This window comes from Corythoichthys intestinalis, chromosome 18, assembly GCF_030265065.1.
Source record: "Corythoichthys intestinalis isolate RoL2023-P3 chromosome 18, ASM3026506v1, whole genome shotgun sequence".
Taxonomy (NCBI): domain Eukaryota; kingdom Metazoa; phylum Chordata; class Actinopteri; order Syngnathiformes; family Syngnathidae; genus Corythoichthys; species Corythoichthys intestinalis.
This window is the reverse complement of record NC_080412.1, coordinates 23,368,248-23,390,129: the sequence shown is the minus strand read 5'-3', so window position 1 is coordinate 23,390,129 and position 21,882 is coordinate 23,368,248. Positions and strand designations below refer to the sequence as shown.

Below are 21,882 nucleotides of genomic sequence, written 5' to 3'. Positions count from 1 at the left end.
ATGATGAAATAGTTTTAAAACTTTCACATGTCGAAGGTAGAAGAAAAATGGTTGAATAACAGGAGCAATTTTAAAATTGTTGATTCACAACATTATATTAATTGAATGTAGTTTAAAGCTGCTGTTACAGAATGGGGACTTGAGTATTTTATTTACTGTTTTGAACTGTTAACTTGATACTGAAATAGTAGTTTATTTAAGCTTGAGAAGATTTTTGTACTATTTTTTTAAACTGATGTACGAAACAATAAAAGCAGCTGGGGGGGGTTGTGCATCAATAATCGATTTATAGTCAAATCGTAGCCTCTGAATCGTAATCAAATCGTCAGGTGCCCCAAGATTCCCACCTCTAATACTCAACCATGTTTTGTATAATTATCCCCCTCTGTTCTATCTTTCTTCGTGTCCTTAAACTCCCTTCTGGATTTCCTGAAGAAACAGCTCCATATAAACGTCCACAAAGGACGATACCAAAGTCCCCTGTGGCAAATTAAAACTTTCTTTAAAAAGAAAAAAATAATTTGTTATTTCTATTTTACCCGAGTAGGCACTCCCAGCAGCAGGATGTCCCGGTACTGGCAGTGTGCTAGACGTCAGCGGTGGCGGTGGAGGCAAAGCCGCTGGAGGAGCGAACATATTGGGGTGATGAGGGTGCGGTGAGGACTGCAATGCAGGGGGGAAGCTGTGGGGGGTGCTGTGGTTAGCTGAAAGAGGCAGGGGGAAGGTTGAAACGGTGGCGCCTTGAACGGGAGGAGGTGGGTGGTAGGGGGGGTGCGAGGACGGAGCAGGAGGCCCTTGGGGCTTGCTCCCAGGAGTGCTACTCCTGCTGCTGCTGTAACAATAAAAACAAAGAGGTGGTGGAAGGAGGAAGGTTAACAACACTTTTTCATCTCCATCTTCACACTTAAAAGATTAGATTACATTAGAAACATTAATCATGTAGACAACAACATATAGTAGAAACATAGACACTAGAAAATGCAAGCCGCCACATGTTTTACAACATGATTGCATGGAAATACACATTTCCAATGTCAAGTGGTCGTGTACACGGGTACTGCAAATAAGAAGCCAGGTAGAGTTTTCTTCTGAATGTGTAGTAGAGTGTGTGGGTGTTCCCCAGAGGCAGTCACACAGCCTCTGTCTCCAAAGCCCCATGCGCTAAGCCTAAAAGCTCATTTGCAACGCTGGCGCTGGGTTGCAGGTGCTGGACGCCATTACTGCCAGCAGGTACCCAAGAGACCCTGTTGGTGAATTGGCCAAGCAGCAGGGCTGGCACAGGGGGAAGCATTGCAGAGCCAAATTCTGACATTCTGGGTGGGACGAAGTGGGCTCTAAAGGGCTTTTCTAGAGTATTTAATTGAGTAGTTCTAAGAACATCGAAGCCAATCTAGCTATTATACATTAGGTTAACATTTTACAATGCATTTTACAACATGCAACACTTTAATTTGGAATATTATACTGTGTAATAGTCATTAATATTTTGGAATGCTATAGGAAACTTGACAGAAAGTTTTTCTGAAAGGCAACCTCGGACTTAAAGACTTGTAGGCTCTAATAAGCCACAATTGTTCTCTTTTACTAAAATATGTTATTAGAAACACATAGAATATTGCCATTGATTTAAAAATCTATAATATTTAGTACATGTTTTGACCTACGGAGGGCGCCATTTTTTATGCGCGCAATGAACGCTCGGAGTGATGACGTAGTTTGTCACTCTCACTGTTCTGCAATTCCTTCCTCGGCGGCAAGGCGTCCAACACATGCGCACATAGGTTAAAAACAGCGAGTACTTAGTATTTGTGTTTTTATTTAGTCTTTTATTACTTTTTCATTACCTCAAAATACTTTTTACATGTGTTTCCCTCTCATACTTTTAAGCATTGTGTTTTCTCGTGGTAGCTTTAAAGCAGATTGTTGATCTGTTGACCACATTAGTCATGAAGCATAATTAAACCACCCTTATTTGATATTACTACTTTTAAATATTTTCTTAAGGCAACTTTAGTATGTTCTGTCTGTATGCATCAAAACAAAACAAGCTGAAACTACTACTACTTTGGGTGTCAAATTCGCCTCTTGTAGACGTTTCGCTGGTGTAGCACATTTTGCCAGAACGGTGGTTTTGTCCTACTCTCGTCTCGTCTCATCCCGTCTTTCCTGTTCATTTTGCTTTGGCTGCTCGTTTTGTGAAATATCGACAGTGCCGTCATGCTCATTCATGTTCCTCTCGGGTTCAAATTGAAATGGCTGAACAGGTGACATGTTTGTCGCTGGTCATACTCGGAAAGCCCACCAGCGTAACCCAGTGACGTCACCGCCCAGCAACGTCAACAACAATGGCGACCTACTAATTAAACAAACTTTACAAATTGTATGAAAACGAACACATCAAGAGGGGTTTTAATATCAAATTACTTTAACTTATAATAACATTTATTTTTTTAAGAACTACAAGTCTTTCCTTCCGTGGTTCACTTTAAGATGGTTACAGTAAATTTTAGGGTTGCACAATTCTTTGTTCGACTCTGAACTGGTTGCGTAGTTTGTTAAAAAGTAGTTTTCTCTAACATGATCCATAATTGTGATTAAAACATTGGTGAAATTGGTTGGGATTATCTTTTGGGCTATAGTAATGAAGACTTAGTAGATATCGTGACATTTCAAACATTTCACGGTGTGTTGATATTTTCAGAACTAGGATTTAGTCAGCGATTAAAACACCATGACTGTGTAATGTTGGAATTCAACGAACAGAAGTAATTTCCATCAAGCATCAAAATGTTTAGCTTTTACAATACAATTCAATTCAAATGGGATCAAGCTTCAGCAGTGTAGGAAGATACCTCTGTGAAGTTGGCCACCCATCAGACACAAATTCATGGAAAAATTATGTCATTCGTTTCTGCTACGTTTGTGCTCTGTTGTGCTGCAATCTTTTTTGAGATATTAACAATTCTTTTATACTGTAGCTCAATATGAGGTCAACCAGCCCGCCATTTTGATTAAAAATACCTAAAAATGCTGTTAATTGTTTGTGCTTCATTTGTGCTTATTTGTGCTGTAGAAATTTTTATTTGTGGTGCTAGCATTTTTTGAGATATTGTGATATTAATTTCGAGTGATGACGTCACGCAGCCCTCCATATATTGCAAAATGGACCTGAAATGGTGCCATTCGTTTATATGCTACGTTTGTGCTCGTTTGTACTGTAAAAAAATCATTTGTGCTGCTAGCATTTTATAGATATTGTTTGATGACGTCAACAACTCTCTCAATAACTGAGGGGTGTCCCAACAACTAGGGCCAACGTAGCACAAACAAATGGCACTCCTTTGGGTCTATTTAGCAGTAAATGAGGAGCTGCGAGTCATGTAATCACTCGAAATGAATATCTCAAGCAATTAATATCGGAAAAATTATTAATATCTCAAAAAACGCAGCACAAACATTTTTTTTTTCAGCACAAACCTAGCACAAACGAATGACATAATTTTTCTATAAATTTGCGCTTGGTGGGGGGCCAGCGTCACGGAGATTAGGATGACTGGTAATAGCAATATCAATAAATGAATTTAACAAATACGCATGACGCGGTAACTAGAGAACGATTCCATTGCATTTTACAAGTATGATTTCTACATCAACCTCAAGCCTTCAATTGGTAACTGATAAGCAAAAAGTGGACTATACTGTATTTGATGACCTTTACAACTTTTCACAATGGGAATGCAAAAAGACGCATGCCAAATTAAACTACAACTGTTCCAATTGCTGGAAAAAGATTAAATTACTCACACTTAAGAGTTCAATATGGCCATTTTATTCATCTGTTTGATGAGCTGCTCGCATTAAAGTTCCCTCGATGCCGAGATAATAATTGGGCATCATGTGCAATTTTAGCTGAAGTGATTTTCAAGGATTTTCAAGTGAGTGAGTGAGTGGATGTGCAGTTTTTCCTGATATAAAAGAGGGTATAGTCCATCCCAGTGGAAATAATCTTGTTTAATGAATAGAAAAAACACAAAAGCTTATTTTGCTCATGTGTAATACTGGAGAAAAACATAAACAAAAGCCAGTATTTCCAGGAAGTGGCCGCTTGACATAAAGGCAGAGATTTTATTAATGCCAGTACTATTTCAGCCAATCAAATTCCTCTTTACTTTATTATTACGCATGATGACATGCACCTGTCTATCCATCTATGCAAGTGTGACATCGCAAAATGGCTGTGCCAGCTGTTATTTTTTGTGTAAAACATTATTTTCTCCATTTTCAGAGGTACTTTGAGCAACTATATTTCACATGGGGATCATTAATAATGTTGTCTTTTCCTTTTGGACACAAATACATCCCTTACAGTGACAGAAAAGGCTTAATAATGAAATGAGATCATAATTAGTCTTCCTTTCTTTGCTGACTTCGCCAATTAAAAAATAAAAAAAAAAAAAAAGAAAAAAGTAAAATAAATAACAACATAATGTTCACATAAAAAAAAAAAAAAAAAATCTTATTTTTGAACCAAGTGTTCACTAAAATGTTCAGTTACAAACAAAAATTGTTTGTATTTAAATGCATTCTCTTGTTGTTGTTGTAGATGAATGTGTGCAATACGTTTTTGCTACGATAACAAAAGCACACGAACAGGACGTACTCATAATTACCTATGTGGTAAGGCTCATTTTTCCCATAGAATGTGAAGGCAGCCTGATCAAATATACCAGAAAAAAACTGTAGAAGATGAAGCCCTACTGACTTCCGTGTCAACAAAACATCATTCTGTCCATTTGGACATTAAATGTTAGCTTTATTTCGTATATAGTTCCTGTTTTTCCAAAATCAAGTCTTTCAACATTTTAGAGATATTTTAAAATTTCGAGCAACGTGTTTGTCTCATATACAGACCAGTTTAGGCTTGTCTACCCTGTCTTCCGCTGGCTCTGCTTCTACTAGCTTCCAGGAATAACAGAAATGCATATACAGTATATACTGACGTCATAAGTAAGGGCGGTTTGTGCCAACATTTTGTAATAAAGTGTTTTCATACGTCGATCGCATTATCAATCGGCATAAACCACCCCTTTCGTTTGGAATAGAATCTTGATCGGGATGGGGTGGATCGGGTTGGAATATTCGGATTGGCATGTGTACATTAAGCATTTTTATTTCGACCAGGCTTTTAATCCGAATTAAAGTGCCCATGTAAGCATACCTAATATGCACTAGCGAGCTCAGAACTAGAAAGCTACACATTATCATGAATTCTGGTTGTGATTAGAGCCGTCCCGACTAGTCGATGTAGTCGATGTCATCGATGACGTGAATGCGTCGACGAGCACACCATCCCGTCAACGGTTAATGAAGGGTTAAAAAAAAATGTATGCGTGTACAGTTGCGAATGGCAGACACTTCTGCATGCAAGCGGGAAAGCGGCACAAAGCCAAAAAAGCGAACCAGGGTGGCCAAAGCATGGACTTATTTCAACGAATTAAAAGAGGGTCCACTGTCGCATGCAGACACAGCAGTGGCAAGCTCGCATACCACGGAAACACGTCGGCGGTGAATGAACACCTAAAGTGCCATCACCTTGTTGTAATTTTGGAAGATGACAGGAAACAAAAAGCTGGCAGATCGTAAGTCCATATAATTAACGATATTTTTTATTAAAGTTGCCGTTATGTGCGTTGTATCTACGTGCGTCATATCAACGTGTGTCATTAAGTTGTTTTCACGTACGTGACATTTATTTTCTATCTACTCTGCTGCTGCTCCCGAAAGCTGTGGGTCTCACAATCTCTGTAGTTTGTGCACCGCATGCAGATTGTATTTGTTAGAATTATGGATGCTTCTGCTTAGGTAAAAAAACATAAAATAAATAAATAAATAAATAAAAAATGGAAACACTGGCCCACTTACATGACTGCACTAATCTTACTTACTTTAGATTATAATGTATTATTACGTATGTACTAAGGGCGTAATGGTACACAAAGATCTCGGTTCAGTACGTACCTCGGTTTTGAGATCACGGTTCGGTTCATTTTCGGTACAGTAAGAAAACAAAATTCAAAATATAAATGCGCTAGTTGTTTATTACACATCTTTGTGCTTTCAACAATAGGAACATTAGCCTATACAAAGCTAGAATTCTGCTCAAAAAGTATTGGGTATAAAAAGATAATCCAACAACAATTTGCCTTTCAGACCCCACGTATTGGTCAGCTTTCTTTCTGAAAGAAAGAAGAAAAAAGAAGTCCTGTGCTAAAGAGAAAAGCAATCCCAATGACAAAGATTTTAACATGTATTTTACAAATGAAATGCCTCAATGAATCATTTTTTTTTCTTATGAACGGGTTTCAAAAGCTTTATTGGTGGATTTTCTCAAGTTAAAGCGCCACACAGAAATTAATAAATTTAATTGTGTAAGCAGGATGTGTGTGTTATTCTTATTATTTAATTGCAGGTGTTTTAGCTCATTTCAATTTATTTTATTTAAATGGGCTATTATTTATTTTATCTTGTGTTTATATTTTACAAATGTGATGTAGTATTCATTTATATTGTATATTTTATGTTGTATAACTTTAGTTCCTATGTGAATATTAGTTCCTACTTGTTTTGTTGTGGTAGGAGGGTTTTGTATTGAACACGGGGCCGTGTTGGTTGTTATTATAGCAGAGGAGACAGCAGTAAATCAAGAAAGACAGTCAACTGTGCCCCGATCTACCACTCGAGATCTGATGGACTCAAAAAGTGGGTTACGATTGCATATTAGTTTGAAAATCGACCGGATCCACCGTAATTTTACACGGGTGACTTCCGGTCTGCCCGATCCTAGCTACCGGTAGTTGTATTGACGCAGGAGGGTTGCGTCTCACGTCAAATAATAAACTCTGCCGTTCTTTTTGCATGCGTCGTGTTGAGCCGCTTCTGGGACGCGTCTAACACGCGGCCGCATTGCGACTGGTGTGCATTGGCTGATTGACTTTAACGCCCGCGTTTCACTGTGTTCTCGCGGCGGCCATGTTGTCGCGTCATTGACGTTTCTGGGTTATACTGTCCTACCGTGTTGGTCTTCATTATAGTAGAGAAGACGGAGTAAATATAATCTACACAAAGAAACTGTAACCCGATCGACTTGCAGCCTCGAAAAGTAAGGGTTACATTACGTCAGAAACCCGTTCGGTACGCCAAAGTTCCGAACTGAGCACCATGTACCGAAACGGTTCAATACAAATACATGTACCATTACACCCTTAGTATACACATATAGTAGTATACTATAATATTAATGCTAGATAATGTTAATATTCAGTATTTTTAAGAATTGTTTTCAATCATGTCGCAAAGGTGAAGTCACAGTGTTCTGAATCTATTTACATTCCATTCTTTTGCACTAGTTAATGCTATCAGCATTTGACCTCATTGTTTATTTGTGATTTATTATTGTTATTTACGTGTCTATTTGTACTTTCATAAAGAATTTAAGTGTTTTTGTGACTTAATAAGGATAAACAAAAATGTAATCGCTAGAAATGTTTAAAAAAAAACAAACAAAAAAAAAAAACAAGTGCTGAGAAAAAGTGGGCGTTCCCTGGTCCATTGTCTTGGGTGGAAAAGCTATGAAATGGCAAAAAAAAGCAGCTGGATTTGAGTGCCAAATATTTTTTTACATGTAGTCGTTTTCATTTTTTTGACATGTTCATCATTTCTTAGCACCATTTACAAAAGCGGACGAGTCGACATCATTAGTTGTTTACCTGTAGCCGTTGAGGTTGAGGCCGTTGTAGGTAGAAACGGATCGGGGGTTACACCGTGAGGGGGGGCGTTGAGGCCCTGCCTGGCTGGGGTGCTGCTGATGATTGTGGTTGGTGAAAGGTGTAGGATGACTCCCAGGTGTATGCAGCGACCGAGGTTGAGAGAGCAGTTCTGTTTGGTGCTGGGGCCGGGCAGGAGGTGTTGGCGAGTGCTTTCGGCCCTGGGTAAGAGGCACGGCTGCGGGAGTCTGAGGCCTGAGCACAGCCTCCGAAGGTGGGAGCGGATGACTTGAGGCAACAGCTGGACTTGAGCTGATTGCCTGGGTCTTTTGTCCGGACGAAGACTTGGGGAGGAAAGGATGGATCTGGGCCTGGGGCTGAGGTGGGGGTAGGGATTGGGTTGGCAGAGGCTGCCTAGGGGTGCTCGACAAAGGAGGCTGGGAATCCCTGCAGCTCTCCTGGCTTCTCTCTTGACTGCGCTCTAGGCCTGACACCTTGAGGAGGCCTGGGCCGTGAGGCACCTGGCTGCCATTGGTGGAGAGCGCATTGATGCCAAAATCTGGAACTGTGTAAAAAAAACAAGACAAGAAAACAACTCAATGGTGGCCCTTAATAGAAGAATACACGTTACGTTCAAAACTATATTGAAGTAAAACATGGTAAGTGGTAAGATTATATAAAAAGAAAACAAAACAACAAAATGTTCAATTAGATCAGGTGTGTCAAACCCATTTTTGTGACAGCATCCTTTGGAGGGAAATTATCACTAAGGCACCTGGGTCAGTCCAGGGAACTCAATTCTGGCAGGCCAGCTTTTAATTGTTCTTTTCTTAATAATAATAATATAGCTTAGGTTATTATTGCTTTCACTTTGTTCCTGAATTGTGTGTCGTCATCTGTTCATTAAGTGAATTAAAGAACTTGTTACAAGAGAAAATGACTTTTTTTCTCCTTCACAACAGAGTTGTTTTCGTCAACAATGACGATAACGAAAATATTACGTCAACGAAGATTTTTTTTTTCATGACGATGACGTCACGATGGCACGCTGAAAACATGGGAGACTACAACATAACACCGGCGGCCATGGCGCAGTTGGTAGCTTGAGTTGTCCTGGGACATAGGGGGCCGGGGGTTCGATTCCGGGCTACGACTGCTCACTGTCGAAGGACCCTTGGGCAAGGCATTGAACCCTAATTTGCCTCCAATGGGGTTGGCAGCACCTTGCATGGCAGCAGCACCATTGGTGCGTGAAAGGTTAATCTGTGCTAATGTAAAGCATTTTGGGCACTGTAACAATGTAGGTAAATGCGCTATATAGGAACTCTCCATTTACCATTTACATAATGAGATGGATGCTAGTTGTCGTCTGACGAAACGAGAACGGGATGAAAAGTCGCCATAGTTTTTGTCATAAATTCACAATGTGTGACATTTTCTTATTGTATGTGTAGTTAGAATGCATTTAGCAGTGTTTGGTCGTGTCACTCATGTGACGTTCAGCGCCCCCGCCCCTTGCCCCACACACAGGCTTAAGCGTGTGCCCACTCCAGGCTCCGATTGTAAAACGTATCAGGTGCCTCTTGGTAAGTTTTGTTGTCTTATCTCGGCTATACCATGTTGCTTTAACCTTTAAAGATCTGTGCTGAGTGATCATCACAGACTAAACTAACTTGTAGCGTTAGCATTAGCATTTAGCACGGTGACTCGGTGTCTTGTTAAACTCTTGGAAAACATTTTACATACAGTTCGTGGCATCCAGGTGAGTTTAATTAATTCAAATAATATGCTGTTTTCCTGCTGAGTGTGTATTATCCCCGTGAAAATGGTGATGTCCTTGTAGACTCTAGTTATGTGCTTGTCTGTCATGTTCATTCGAAATAGTTGGAAACATTTTATTTATTATTTATTCATGGACGAACAGGTTTTGAGAGTTTTTGTTGACTAAAACTAGACGAAGACGATCACATTTTGAAATGACTAAAATGATTAAAAATAAATAAGTATTTTTGTCCAAAAGACTAAGACGAAAATTAAAATGGCTGCCAAAAACGACCCTCACAGTCAAATCACTTAGAGCATAAATCCTCTTTTTTCAGCTTCCTCATAGCAAATATTTATTTTTGTTATTTATTTCGTATCATGTTTTATGAAACAAAAGCAAAAGGGGGAAAAATAAACTTAATATTCTTTGTATTTTCTTTCCAATATTTATCTTTTTTATTTATTCATTTAACTTTAAAAAAAAGAAAACCAGTCTATTCTCAAATTATAAAATAGTATCCTCTTTTTATTTTACAGATTTAAAATATTTTATTGAAATACTAGTATTATTTAAAACAAATATATTTTTGTTGTCCTCGATTTCATTGAGGACTAGAGGAATTTGATTTAAATTCTATTTTAAGTGAGAAACATGAAGTCAATGCACATGATTTATGGGCTTTGAGTTAAACTGTTAGCTTTCAAAATTACAAAATTAGTAAATACAACTCCAAGGCGTAAGGAAATTGCTACTAAGCATTGTTGTATCCTAGGCCTGCACAATATATCGTTTGAACATCGCCACCACGATGTGCGCATGCGCAATAGTCCCATCGTAGGACTTTTTTTTTTTTTTTTTTGCTCGACAAAAATAGCAAGTGTGCAGGGACATGTCCTCCTGGAACGCTTTTATACACAGTGATCTTCATAATTCACAGATGAAACCCCTTAGCTTGGATTGAACGGTATTATATAAATACAACAAAGGTCATGGTAAGTCAATTAAAGTCTTCCCAAATAGAGTCTTCTCATTGAAGTCATCTAGTGAAAATTCTTTGAGTTTTAATATTGCAATACAGTATATATCGCAATATATTGCAAACCCTCAAAAAGTCGCAATATATATATTCTTTTCCAATATCGTTCAGCCCTATTGCATACGAAAATATTAGTTTCTGAAGCTGCCGTTTTTTTTCTTTTTTCTTTTTTTTTAAACACACCGTTGGGACTTTCATACGTTTTACCCAAGGTGTCTCCCATGACATAATGCTGAAGGTCACAGAGAACAATAGCTAATATGGGGTGTTGGTCTGTAGGGATCTCCTCCAACAGAAGGCATCTTCAGACATCAGCAGTCAGATTTGTTGCTTCAGAGGCTCATGGGAAATGACAGTGCATACACAAGCATTAATTAGCTCTCTCTGGGCCTAAGGGAGTGTTAGTGGCAGGACTAGTGGGAGCTCTCTGCACTTTGCGCAACTTAATAGAAGCCTTTAGCTGACAAAGAGATGCATAACCCAGTTGTTCCGAGCTGAAAGGTGCATCCTGTCACAACGGGCCTGACAAACAACTCCCTCCACGCCGCCTCCTATTTCACTTTTCCAAAACAACGCCTCTTTAATCTTTTTCCATTAGCATCAAAATGCCAGGTACTAGCTGCCCCAGGCACATGCATCATGCTAATTTTGTGGTGGTGAGATCACAATTCCTTCAAATCAGACACACAATGTAATTTGTTCTGTTTTATCCTGACTCATGCAAATAAGTCATTGCTCACTCTCAACCGAGGTGTTTGCCAAAGTGGGTTCAGCTCTGCATTACCATGACAACCAGGGAAGAATCTGTTTTGAGCCCCAATTTTACCCTGAGGTCAAAATGCGCTTTCCATAATATCTTTTCCAAGAGATGGCTTTGAAACCTGCACGTGGGAGAGCTTACTGGGACATCTGTCAGAAGACAAAAGACACACTGTGACAGGTTGAAGTGGTTTTGCCATTGTCTACCCTACTTCAAAATGGGCAGCTGTTCTCTGGCCAGCTGTACTCAAGGCAGAACTAACACCAGCTAATCAACAAATAGGATATCTGGTCAATAGAAAACATTGGGGACAACTTAAAAAACAGGGAAATCGCCCAATCTTCAAGTCAACCGCTTGCCCCTCTTGAGGTTTAAGGCTTGTTAAGAGAATGTGCTAAAACGCTAATTTTAAAAGGTGTCTCTTCTGTCCTTAATGAAGACTCCAGGGCCAAGTGGAGTGGGGAAGGGTGATAGAAGTGTGTGGCAGTTTCTCTCCCCAAAGGGTTTATTTGTTGCTCTTCTTTGTCCCTGGAAACAAATAAGCTCAAATCCCAGTTGGCTCTCTGGTGTTTCTCAGTATTTCAGTAGTATTGCATTTTTATCTACAGTTTGGTGGAACATTCTACAGGAGAATGAAGCTTATGTAGTTATTAGGGAGACAAAAACTGAACTCTGTTAGGGAGGTGTAAGAGGCTTTGTGAAGATTTTTTTCAGTTAGCGTTAGAGGATCAAGAAAGTGGTTAAGACGAGGGGTGCACTTATTTTTGCACCCGAGCCTAAGTTTCAGTCAGCACACAGCAGATTTTGAAAATCTGCCGATACCGAATACCGATCTGTTACCTAGCTTTCCACGACAGCTACCAGAGTGTTGGACTGTTTCTGACTATGTTGCAATGTCAAACAACAATGACAAACATATTCTGTATTTTTGGCACTATAGACCCTACTCACATGACGTCACAGCCACACCTCCACGCCATTTTGTCCGTCAACTCGTCGTGTTGACGCATTACCGCTACGTAAATTCCTCCTATTATGGCGTGTTTTTCTGCTCGTTAACATTAACAATCAAAATGGTGAAGGCGTGTGTGGCGGTTGGTTGCAATAACAAAGAAGATAGACAGAGAGACTTGAAGTTCTACCGTATTCCGAGAGACCCGGATAGGAGAGCGAGATGGACTGCTGCAATTCGACGAGAAAACTGGGATCCAAACGATTACCACAGATTATGTAGTAGTCATTTTATATCTGGTAAGATGCATTTAATATACGTATATTTAGAGGGTTTTGGGCTGACAACCACAATTAAGATCATTGCGAGGCTAATTGCCGACAACATACGGTTTCAAATTCAAGATGCTTATTTCTTCCACCATCATTACATTTTGAATAATATTTAGCTGGTACCAAGTGAAAGAAGCTGGCTTCGTCTACGGATCCTCAGTTAAACAGGTGTGTCCAAACCTTTTGCAAACGGGGCCAGATTTGGTGTGGTAAAAATGCGGGGGGCTACCTTGGCTGATTTACATAGAACAATATATTTAAACAAATTTTAGCAAGCCCTTCTGTGTGTCACATTTGCTTTATTATTTTTTTTTAATTCATAATTTCAACAGTCTCGTCTTTGTGGAGTTCTCTTTCGACACTCGGGCTCTTGCGAAATACTGCTGCTGTGAAATTAAACTAGCTTCAAGTTGCTATAATTTCTCGCTGCGTATCTTCCCTGTAATGTTGTTGTACATGTCAGCGTGTCTTGTTCGGTAATATCATTATCGCATCACATCGAACTCTTTGAAAACAGCGACTGTCTCTTTGCAAATGAGGCAGACACAGTTGTTGCGTGTTTTATTGAAGAAATAGTCCAATATCCACCTATCCTTGAAGCGTCGGCCATCACAGTCAACTTTTTTTTTTTGTGATTGTCGCCATTTTAGAAAATTGGAAGTAAATGGTCACACGGGGTAATGTTGCTTAGAGTGCTGCTCTTAAAGTTTTTCAAACTTTCGTGAGAATAGGCAGATTTTGTGTGGACAAGATTTTTGTAGATATCAGGGTAGCAGATGTCAGGCAGAGAGGGCGAAGACAGCGGGTCGAAAAATATCGATTTAGGCATCAAATATGGATCTGGCAAATGGATGGACTGAAGCTTTTCCACATACCGCCTTTTATGCAACGCATCCAATGAGTTTACAGCGTCTGAAAGCACCGGGGCTTCCATGAATTGCACTATAAATTGCACGACAAATTGAAACCATTGAGAATACGGATAAACAAAGACGGACAATATGGCGGCCGGATACAGTGACACGTCATTCTGTGACGTTGGTGAGTAGAGTCTATAAGGTGCACCTTAAAGCCTTCAATTTCCAGAAAAGCTGACAGCTGATGCGCCTTAATGTATATGGATCAATATTGGTTAATTATGGAATGATATTCCCTTTAGTTTAGCTACAAAGAGGATGCATATTGCAACCCTAAAAACAACTACTACCACTACTACTACTACTACTACGCCTTATGCCAATGTGTTCTATAAATGAAAACACTTTTAAAACAGGCTATTCATCAATATAGTGTGGAAAAAAAAAAACAATATTTATATTTCTTTTGGCAACGTTCTTGTACATCTGAATTATATTATTATGTGTAGCTTCTTAGCACTTAAAATAAAAAACAAATACATCTTAAACCCCTAAATAGCCCCCCCCCAAAAAAAATCGATCCTCTGAAAATGACGTGATCAGGCTCGTTTTCCGATTGCGTATAGTTAACATAGTTAACCCTTTAAGCGCCAAAGTCGCGACTTCACGACAATGTTGCCGACTTTCACAAGCCAGAGCTGCAAATATGGTGCCTCATGTAGTAAGCTTGAACGATATATCGTTTAAACATCGCCATCGCGATGTGCGCGATAGTCCCATCGCAAGCACGTTCGATATATATATATATTTTTTTTTAATCCACATATGCCTTGCCTCTGCGCACAGCTTCACATCCTCCCTCTCCCAGCTCTTTGTTCTTCACAGTTACTGCAGCACTTGCTTATTAAAGTTAAAACGATTATTAACGATTATTAAAGCGACTTCGAAGCTGAGCAATGTGTCCATCATCATTTAACTTGTTAAACAGTTTCTGCAAGGAAGCCGCGCTGGAATGAATGTGTATTTGTGTGTGTGTGTGTGTGGAGCCGTTGGAGACATATAAAATAAATGCCAGAAGTGATCATGAGTTTGAAATTTCTACATGTCACTCCAAGAGTCACAGCTAAGGTAGATAAACAGAAGCATTTAATAAAGCCAAGCATTTTTCTACTACAGTACTTCGTTCTTGTTCAAAAATGATTTGGTTGGGCAGTTATGTTTAAAACTGATCATAATTATGACATTTGAAGTGCTTAAAAAAACATTTTTTAAATCGCTTTGGGGGAAAAAGTGAGAAAAAAATCAGTTTCATATGTATCTCTTTCCAAATCGAAATCTGAATAAATACATTGAGCACAAAAAACACACACAGAAAAAAAAAAGGGGGGGGGGGGGGGTGCGCTACTTCGCGGTTTTCACTTACGGGTTCTGGTCCCCATTAACCGCGAAAAACGAGGGATCACTGTACACTGTGGTGATGGTGAGTCATCCAAAGTCTTTCCAAACAGCTATTCAAGTCATCCTGTGAAAATTTCTTTAAAAAAAAAAAAATCCATGTCTATTTTTTAAATATCGCAATATAATATCGCAATATATCGCAAACCCCCAAAAAATCGCAACAATAGTTTTTTCCAATATCATTCAGGCCTATCATCTAGTTACAACTTTTCACCAAAAGATGGAAGATGTCTGACGAATACAGTTGTGTTCAAAATTATTCAACCCTCACAGTGGATAAGTGTTTTTGCAAGTTTAACATTCATTTTTAATCTTGTTTATAATCACATCAAATAATGTCATATCAAACAGACAAATACAACATCATTGACAAAATTATTCAACCCCCCACCCCCCTCCCCCCCAAGTCCACCACTCTTCAGAACAAAGGTTTCCATCAGGTGTTGTCAAACAGCTGATGAAAACATCTGTAGATGTGAACGGAACCCTAATGAGCAGCAATTAAGAACATTTAAAAAGACTGTGACATGTGGCTCTTCTTGGCAGTTAGTGCCATCTTTACAACATGGTAAAGTCCAAGGAATGGTCAAAAACGTTCAGAGAGGAGGTCATTCCACTTCATAAGCAAGGATATGGATATAAAAAGATAGCAAAAGGACTACAAATTTCAAGAGACACAATTGTCCCAATTGTGTCTCTTGAAATTTGTCCGCAGGTTTAAAGCTAAAGCCACAGTGGAAACGCTACCTGGGCGTGGTAGAAAGAGGTTACTGTCTGCAACTGCTGGGCGATACCTGAAGCCACAGGTGGAGAAAAATCCCCGGGTGACAGCTGAGGAACTACAGGACATGTCATAGGAAGGTATTCAGGTTTCGTACTAGACAGTAAGAGGCACACTGCGAAATGATAGCTTCCATGCAAGAACTCCCAGGCGCACCCCCCCCGCCCCCCCCCCGCTGACTCCAAGGCACAAGAAAAAACTATATGGACAAACCACAAAGGTTTTGGGATACTGTTCTTTGGAGTGATGAGACCCAACTGGAACTTTTTCGGCCATGGTTCAACTGTACGCATGGAGGAGAAAGAATGATGCTTATAAACAAAAGAACACCCTGTCTACTGTGAAGCACGGTGGGAGGTCAGTCATGCTCTGTTTTGCTTCTACAGGTATGGCAATCTTCAGTTTGTGCAAGGTATTATGAATTCAGTGCAATACCAGGAGAGCTTGGAAGCAAATGTTATGCAGTCATTGACAAAGCTGAGGCTTAGGTGAGGTTTAACGGGACAATGATCTTAAGCATACCTGCACATCTACCCTATCTTGGTTGCAAAAGAAGTGCTGGAAGATTCTAGAGTGGCCATCGCAATCGCCAGACTAAAATCCCATTGAAAATCTCTGGTGGTAGGCAGTTGCAGCACGCAAGCCCAAAAATGTTAATGAATTGGAGGCCTTTGCCCATGACGAATGAGCAAAGATACCTGTGGATCCCTACAAGTAACTTATGTCAAGCTATGCTTCACGTCTACAAGATGTTACTGTTGCCAAGGATGATGTACTAAATACTTAAGTTATGTAAGAGGTTGAATAATTTTGTCAATTAACTAATCACAGAAAGGCCATTAATTGGAATATTCCCAAAAATATTTTTGTTATTTCAGTTGTATTTGTTTATTTGGCATGTATTTGATGTGATTCTAAACATGATGAAAAATGAATGTCAAACTTGAAAAAACATCACTGTGGGGGTTGAATTATTCTGAACACAACTGTTGATCATTTTAAACCCCGAGTAGAATGACATGGACAAAAGCGCAATTATTTGAAATAATCTTTGCACTTTCACTGCAACGACAACAGAAATGAAACATGTATTATGGAACGCTACACTATACAAAACATGAGGATAAACCCAGCTACAATTTTTCATTGTCCTCACTTGATACGGCTCTGCCTGTATAAATGATTGACAAATAAGCGATCATGTTTAAAAGGCATGACTAGAGGGAAAGCAGCTGCCCTTTTGAAAAATACATGAGCAACTTGAGCCAAAACCACTTTGCTAATGTGTGTCTTTCATGTGATGGTGGGAGGACATGACAACTGACACTCTGCCCTGCAGACATCTTAACAAATTGATGCCTCTAAAGACCCGTGCGACATCGTAAGCCTCTGTCCTTTGCTGTTACCCCTTCTTGTGCTTTTTTAACACAATATAGTGCTCTAAAAGCTTTTCCACTCTTCCACACTTGTGCGTTTGCACTGTGCAAGGCGGAAGGGCTTCGACTTGATCTACAGTATAAATCTTAAAAGGAACTTTCTATTTTTTTAACTGTCATATTGGGCATGCAGAATGTACAGAATAAGGGTCATTCCTGAATTGGAGGACATTTGGTTTTCTGCTACATATTCATGAATAATAGCTAATTTCTATTAAAGGTTTATTATACACCTATTCTATTAGAAAACTGTCTGATAATGTCAGCTCTAGCGTGTTAGGTGATTCACTGCTTTCTTCTTCTACCATGATAAAAAGTTTATGGTAACGTGGTTGTGCACATGTCGTGGGACATACAATTCCATGATAATATATATTGTTTGAAAAATATTATGCATACTAAATCAAATATCTGGCACGGTAGATGAGTGCTTAGCAGGTCCGCCTCACAGTTCTGAGATCAAGGGTTCAATCCCTGCCTTCGTCCATAGGAGTGAATTTGAGTGTGAATGGTTGTTCTTCTATATGTGCCTTGCGATTGGCTGGCAACCAGTTCAGGGTGTACCCCGCCTCCTGCCCTTAGTTAACTGGGATAGGCTCCAGCACCCCCGTGACCCTCCTTATGATAAGCGTTATGGAATATGAATGACCCTCCCCCCACAGTTACAAAGGACAGCAATGAAAAAAATAATACCCCCGAGAAAAATAAAATGTTTTAACAAAGGATGTCCTGATCACATATTTTTGCAGCCAAGTGAGAGTCATCTGACACTGAGGATCTGCCGATACAGAGTCCCGATCCGATACCAAAAAACATTTTTTTGTTTTGTTTTTGTTTGAACAAACGTTCCATACATGTTACAGTAAAGTACTTTTTACAGTACTTTACTCTTCTGCTGTTTCCGAGAGTGTTGCGGAGTATAAAATCTAGATACAGTGATCCCTCGCTACTTCGTGTCCTAAGCCGTCTATAGAACCCAATCACGTGACGTCACAACTCCGCCCCCCTGACTGGTGCCGCCATATTGTCCGTCAGCTCATCCTGTTTACATATTACCGCTACGTACATTCCTCCTATTACTGCGTGTTTTTCTGCTTGTCTAAGGAATCACCGCCTAGTAAACGAACCAAAAAACCTTCCTGACAATCGTTAACATTGATTAATCAAAATGGTGAAGGGATGTGTGGCGGTTGGTTGCAGTAACAGAGAAGATAAACGGTCATTTTAGTAGTTGCTGTGTGCCCATTGTTAAAAGGGCAATTCTCCAAAGCAGCACGGTTTGTTTGTCTCGGTCCATGATGCGTTTGTGTCGACAGCCGTTAGACAGCGGCGAAAACATCAATATGATGCCAACACGATCACAGACCTCATCAGACGGAGACTACGAAGCTCGTCGCCACGGTCGCGCAGCAAGAAGGTGAGCGCAACTACAGGTGTTGTGCCGAAAAATAGCCGCCCTGCGTGAAATGTCCCGCCTGATGGGAGCGTCCACACGGAAACGACTTTCTTGTACCGTGAATATGTATTATTTTACTCTGCTTGAACTAATAAATGTCATACCTGTGTGATTGTCATTGGGATATGGCCGTGAAAACCTGTAGACTAATACATTTCTGTTCAAAGATGGCTATGTGGCCCAGTCCACGATTTGTTACTAAAATACATTACTAATATTTTGTGTAATTTAATTATTTAAAACTAAGGCTGTCAAAATTATCGCGTTAACGCACAGTAATTAATTTTTTAAATTAATCACGTTAAAATATCTGACGCAATTAACGCACATGTCCCGCTCAGACAGTATTCTGCCTTTTGGTATGTTTTACAGCAAGGTTTTTTGTGCTGTCTAACAGCGAACTCTTGTGGTCGCTTTGCGACATGGTTTATTGCTTTCTTGCCAGTTCAATATGGCTGCACGACGTCTTGGGCTGACGCCTACATTGTAATGTTGTGCTTATATGATCCTTGGACAAGATTTGTCCGTAAGTATGGTTGTTGTAAAGAATGACCATATTATGTTAGTAAGCGAAATGTTATATTTTTTGTATGAGACGCTTTTTGTTTATGTTTAGTGAACCTGTATAGCGTGCTAAGCTAACGTTGTTGCTAATGCAATGCTTGTGTACTTTTTTTTGTAGTTTTACTACGATCTAAAGAGGACAATGTTTTGAGGCCATTTTATTAATAAATCAGATGAAATAGGAAGAAGTCTGATTATTAAGGCGTCGTTCACTAGCTGTCTAGCTTTGGAAAAAGTAGACGCTTTGGAGTGAGGACAGCATAGACAGATTTAAATGACAGTAGAGTGAAATGACCACTACAGTCCTTATGTACCGTGTGTTGAATGTATATATCCATCTTGTGTCTTATCTTTCCATTCCAACAATTTATTTTACAGAATATATATATAATTTACAGAAACATATGGCATATTTTATAGATGGTTTGAATTGCGATTAATTGCGATTAACTACGATTAATTAATTTTTAAGCTGTAATTAACTCGATTAAAAATTTTAATCGTTTGACAGCCCTATTTAAAACTGATCTTACAGTCGTAAATCCATTACTGTAATGCGTCCATTAAAACATTTGATGTTTTCAAGTCAATAAAGCGTTATAAATAAGCGCTCCCGGCAGAGGGAACATTTCACACGGGGCAGCTATTTGTTGGCACACACCGGCCCGTTGTCGATCAAATTTCATTTTACAATCGTGACAACGGTGACGCTCAGCTGACCACCGGTTTATATTCGGGCCGGTGCCGATTTTGGGTACCCGACTCCTCATCATGACATAAACTGGAATATGATTGGAAATGTTGTGGTCTCAGGATGAGCTCTGACGCACGGGACGGGACCGGACGGGAGGAAAATATTTGGGCATCAAATATGGATCTGGCGAATGGATCGACCGAAGCTTTTACAAATAACGGCTTTTATGCAACTCATCCAATGAGTTTACAGCGTCTGAAAGCACCGGGGCTTCCATAATTTGCAAGTGAATCCACCTTTACAAACTACGATCATTGACAATACGACACACAATGACGGACAATATGGCGGCACAATAAAGCGATCACATGATTGTGTGACGTTGGTGATTGGGGTCTATACCGTCAGTTCATCGCAAATTTTTTTTCAATTAAAAAAATTAAAAAATACAGATGAGCTGTCCCGAGTCCATCACGCAGTCTTCCTCTCGCTCCCTCCCTCGCCCTGCTCTTTGTCCGTCAGGCAGGCAGTGCATGTGCACTGGAGTTGTTTAAGTTAACAATGATTGACAGAGGAATGTGTTTGATCTTGCCTTAGTCACGAACTTCTGAAGCATCGCATGCGTCAGTCATCGTTTAACTTGTTAACCAGTTGCTGTGGCAACTCATTATGTGTAAGTGAGCAGCTCCGAGCGGATTTGAGTAGACTCACTCAGTGAAGCATTTAATAAACCCAAGCATTTTTATACTACTACTTTATTCTGGTTTTAAAAATAATTTGGTGGGACAGTAACATGTTTAAAACTTTAAATCTTAATTACTACATTTGAAGAGCTAAAAAAAAACATTTATTAAAGAAAAAAAAAAAAACAAAAAAACATTTTTTTAAAATTATACTTTGGGGGGAAAAAAGTGTAAAAACATGTCTTATATCTCTTTCCAGTTCTAAATCTGAATAAATACATTGAACACACACACACACAAAAAAAAAGGGGGGGGGGGGCGCTACTTCCCGTTTTTTCACTTATCGCTGTGGGTTCTAGTCCCTATTAACCGCGAAAAACGAGGGATCACATTGTTTTTATATTTTATTTTTTGTATCTTTTGGCAATGCCATTGTATTCCTGGATTTTTTTGTTACTTTTTGACCTTTAAAAAGTAAAAAAAAAATATATAAATTAGGCCTGAATGATATTGGAAAAATCAACATTGCAATATATATTTCCGAGGCTCCACACTTTTTGCATTGGTTGCACCTAATTTTTTCTTCAGGTGCACCAACACAAAATGTAGGCACACAGATCTGTTGGATGGACGTGCTAACCACTGTCCAACTGTGCCGCCTTCAGAAAATAAATTATTATTAATCAAGAATAACTTAGAAAAAGGCATGTCTTTAGTAAATGCTTCATTGAGTGACTCCACTCAAATTCACTCACACTTTGACGCTCACGCTGCTGAGAACAGCCTCTCACTTAAATGAGTTACCATAGAGTGGTGTGTAACAAATTAAACGATGATTGACACATTTGCCCCTTTTATCATACAGCCTTTTCTTGCTAGATCAAAGTTACAAACCTGTCAATCATCATTAACTTTAAGTACCAAACACCAGCTGGTGACCAAGAAAAAAAAACAAGTTTGGTTGCACTGCTTAACTATCAGGAGAAAGGTGAGAGGCTGTATGAGCAGGATGTAGAAAAATAAATTTATGTTTTAAATTATAAACCTGATCCTTTTCACCTGAGTCAGATCTTCAGAAAAATGGTGCAATCAGCCCGTTTTCCGTTCACTTGATCGCATTGGGACATCCCTAGTTTTAATTGTTTTATTTGAGGTTCGCATTGGTCATTGGGAGGGATGGGACATGTATAAAATCACATTTTAGCGGGTGTGCCATCTTATTTGGTATTTGAAAAATATTTTCAAGCATTCCTTCTTCTTAGTTTTTATTAGATTCGATCCAATAACAAGCCAATTTACCAATGTTTTATCATAAGTGGAGAAATTTAAAATTAAAACAAAATAT

General features: G+C 39.3%; 1 protein-coding gene across 7 annotated transcripts in view; it reads right to left on the bottom strand.

Moving 5' to 3' along the window:
• The window catches only part of auts2a (activator of transcription and developmental regulator AUTS2 a), a 718,963-nt gene that overhangs the window by 28,151 nt on the left and 668,930 nt on the right, over positions 1-21,882 (bottom strand). For all 7 annotated transcript variants that reach the window (XM_057820249.1, XM_057820252.1, XM_057820251.1 and 4 more), the window contains exons 7-8: positions 7,767-8,328; positions 540-832 (exon numbers count right to left, since the gene is read on the bottom strand). In XM_057820249.1, the coding sequence (XP_057676232.1) occupies positions 540-832; positions 7,767-8,328 (855 nt within the window). The remainder of the gene's footprint in view (positions 1-539; positions 833-7,766; positions 8,329-21,882) is intronic.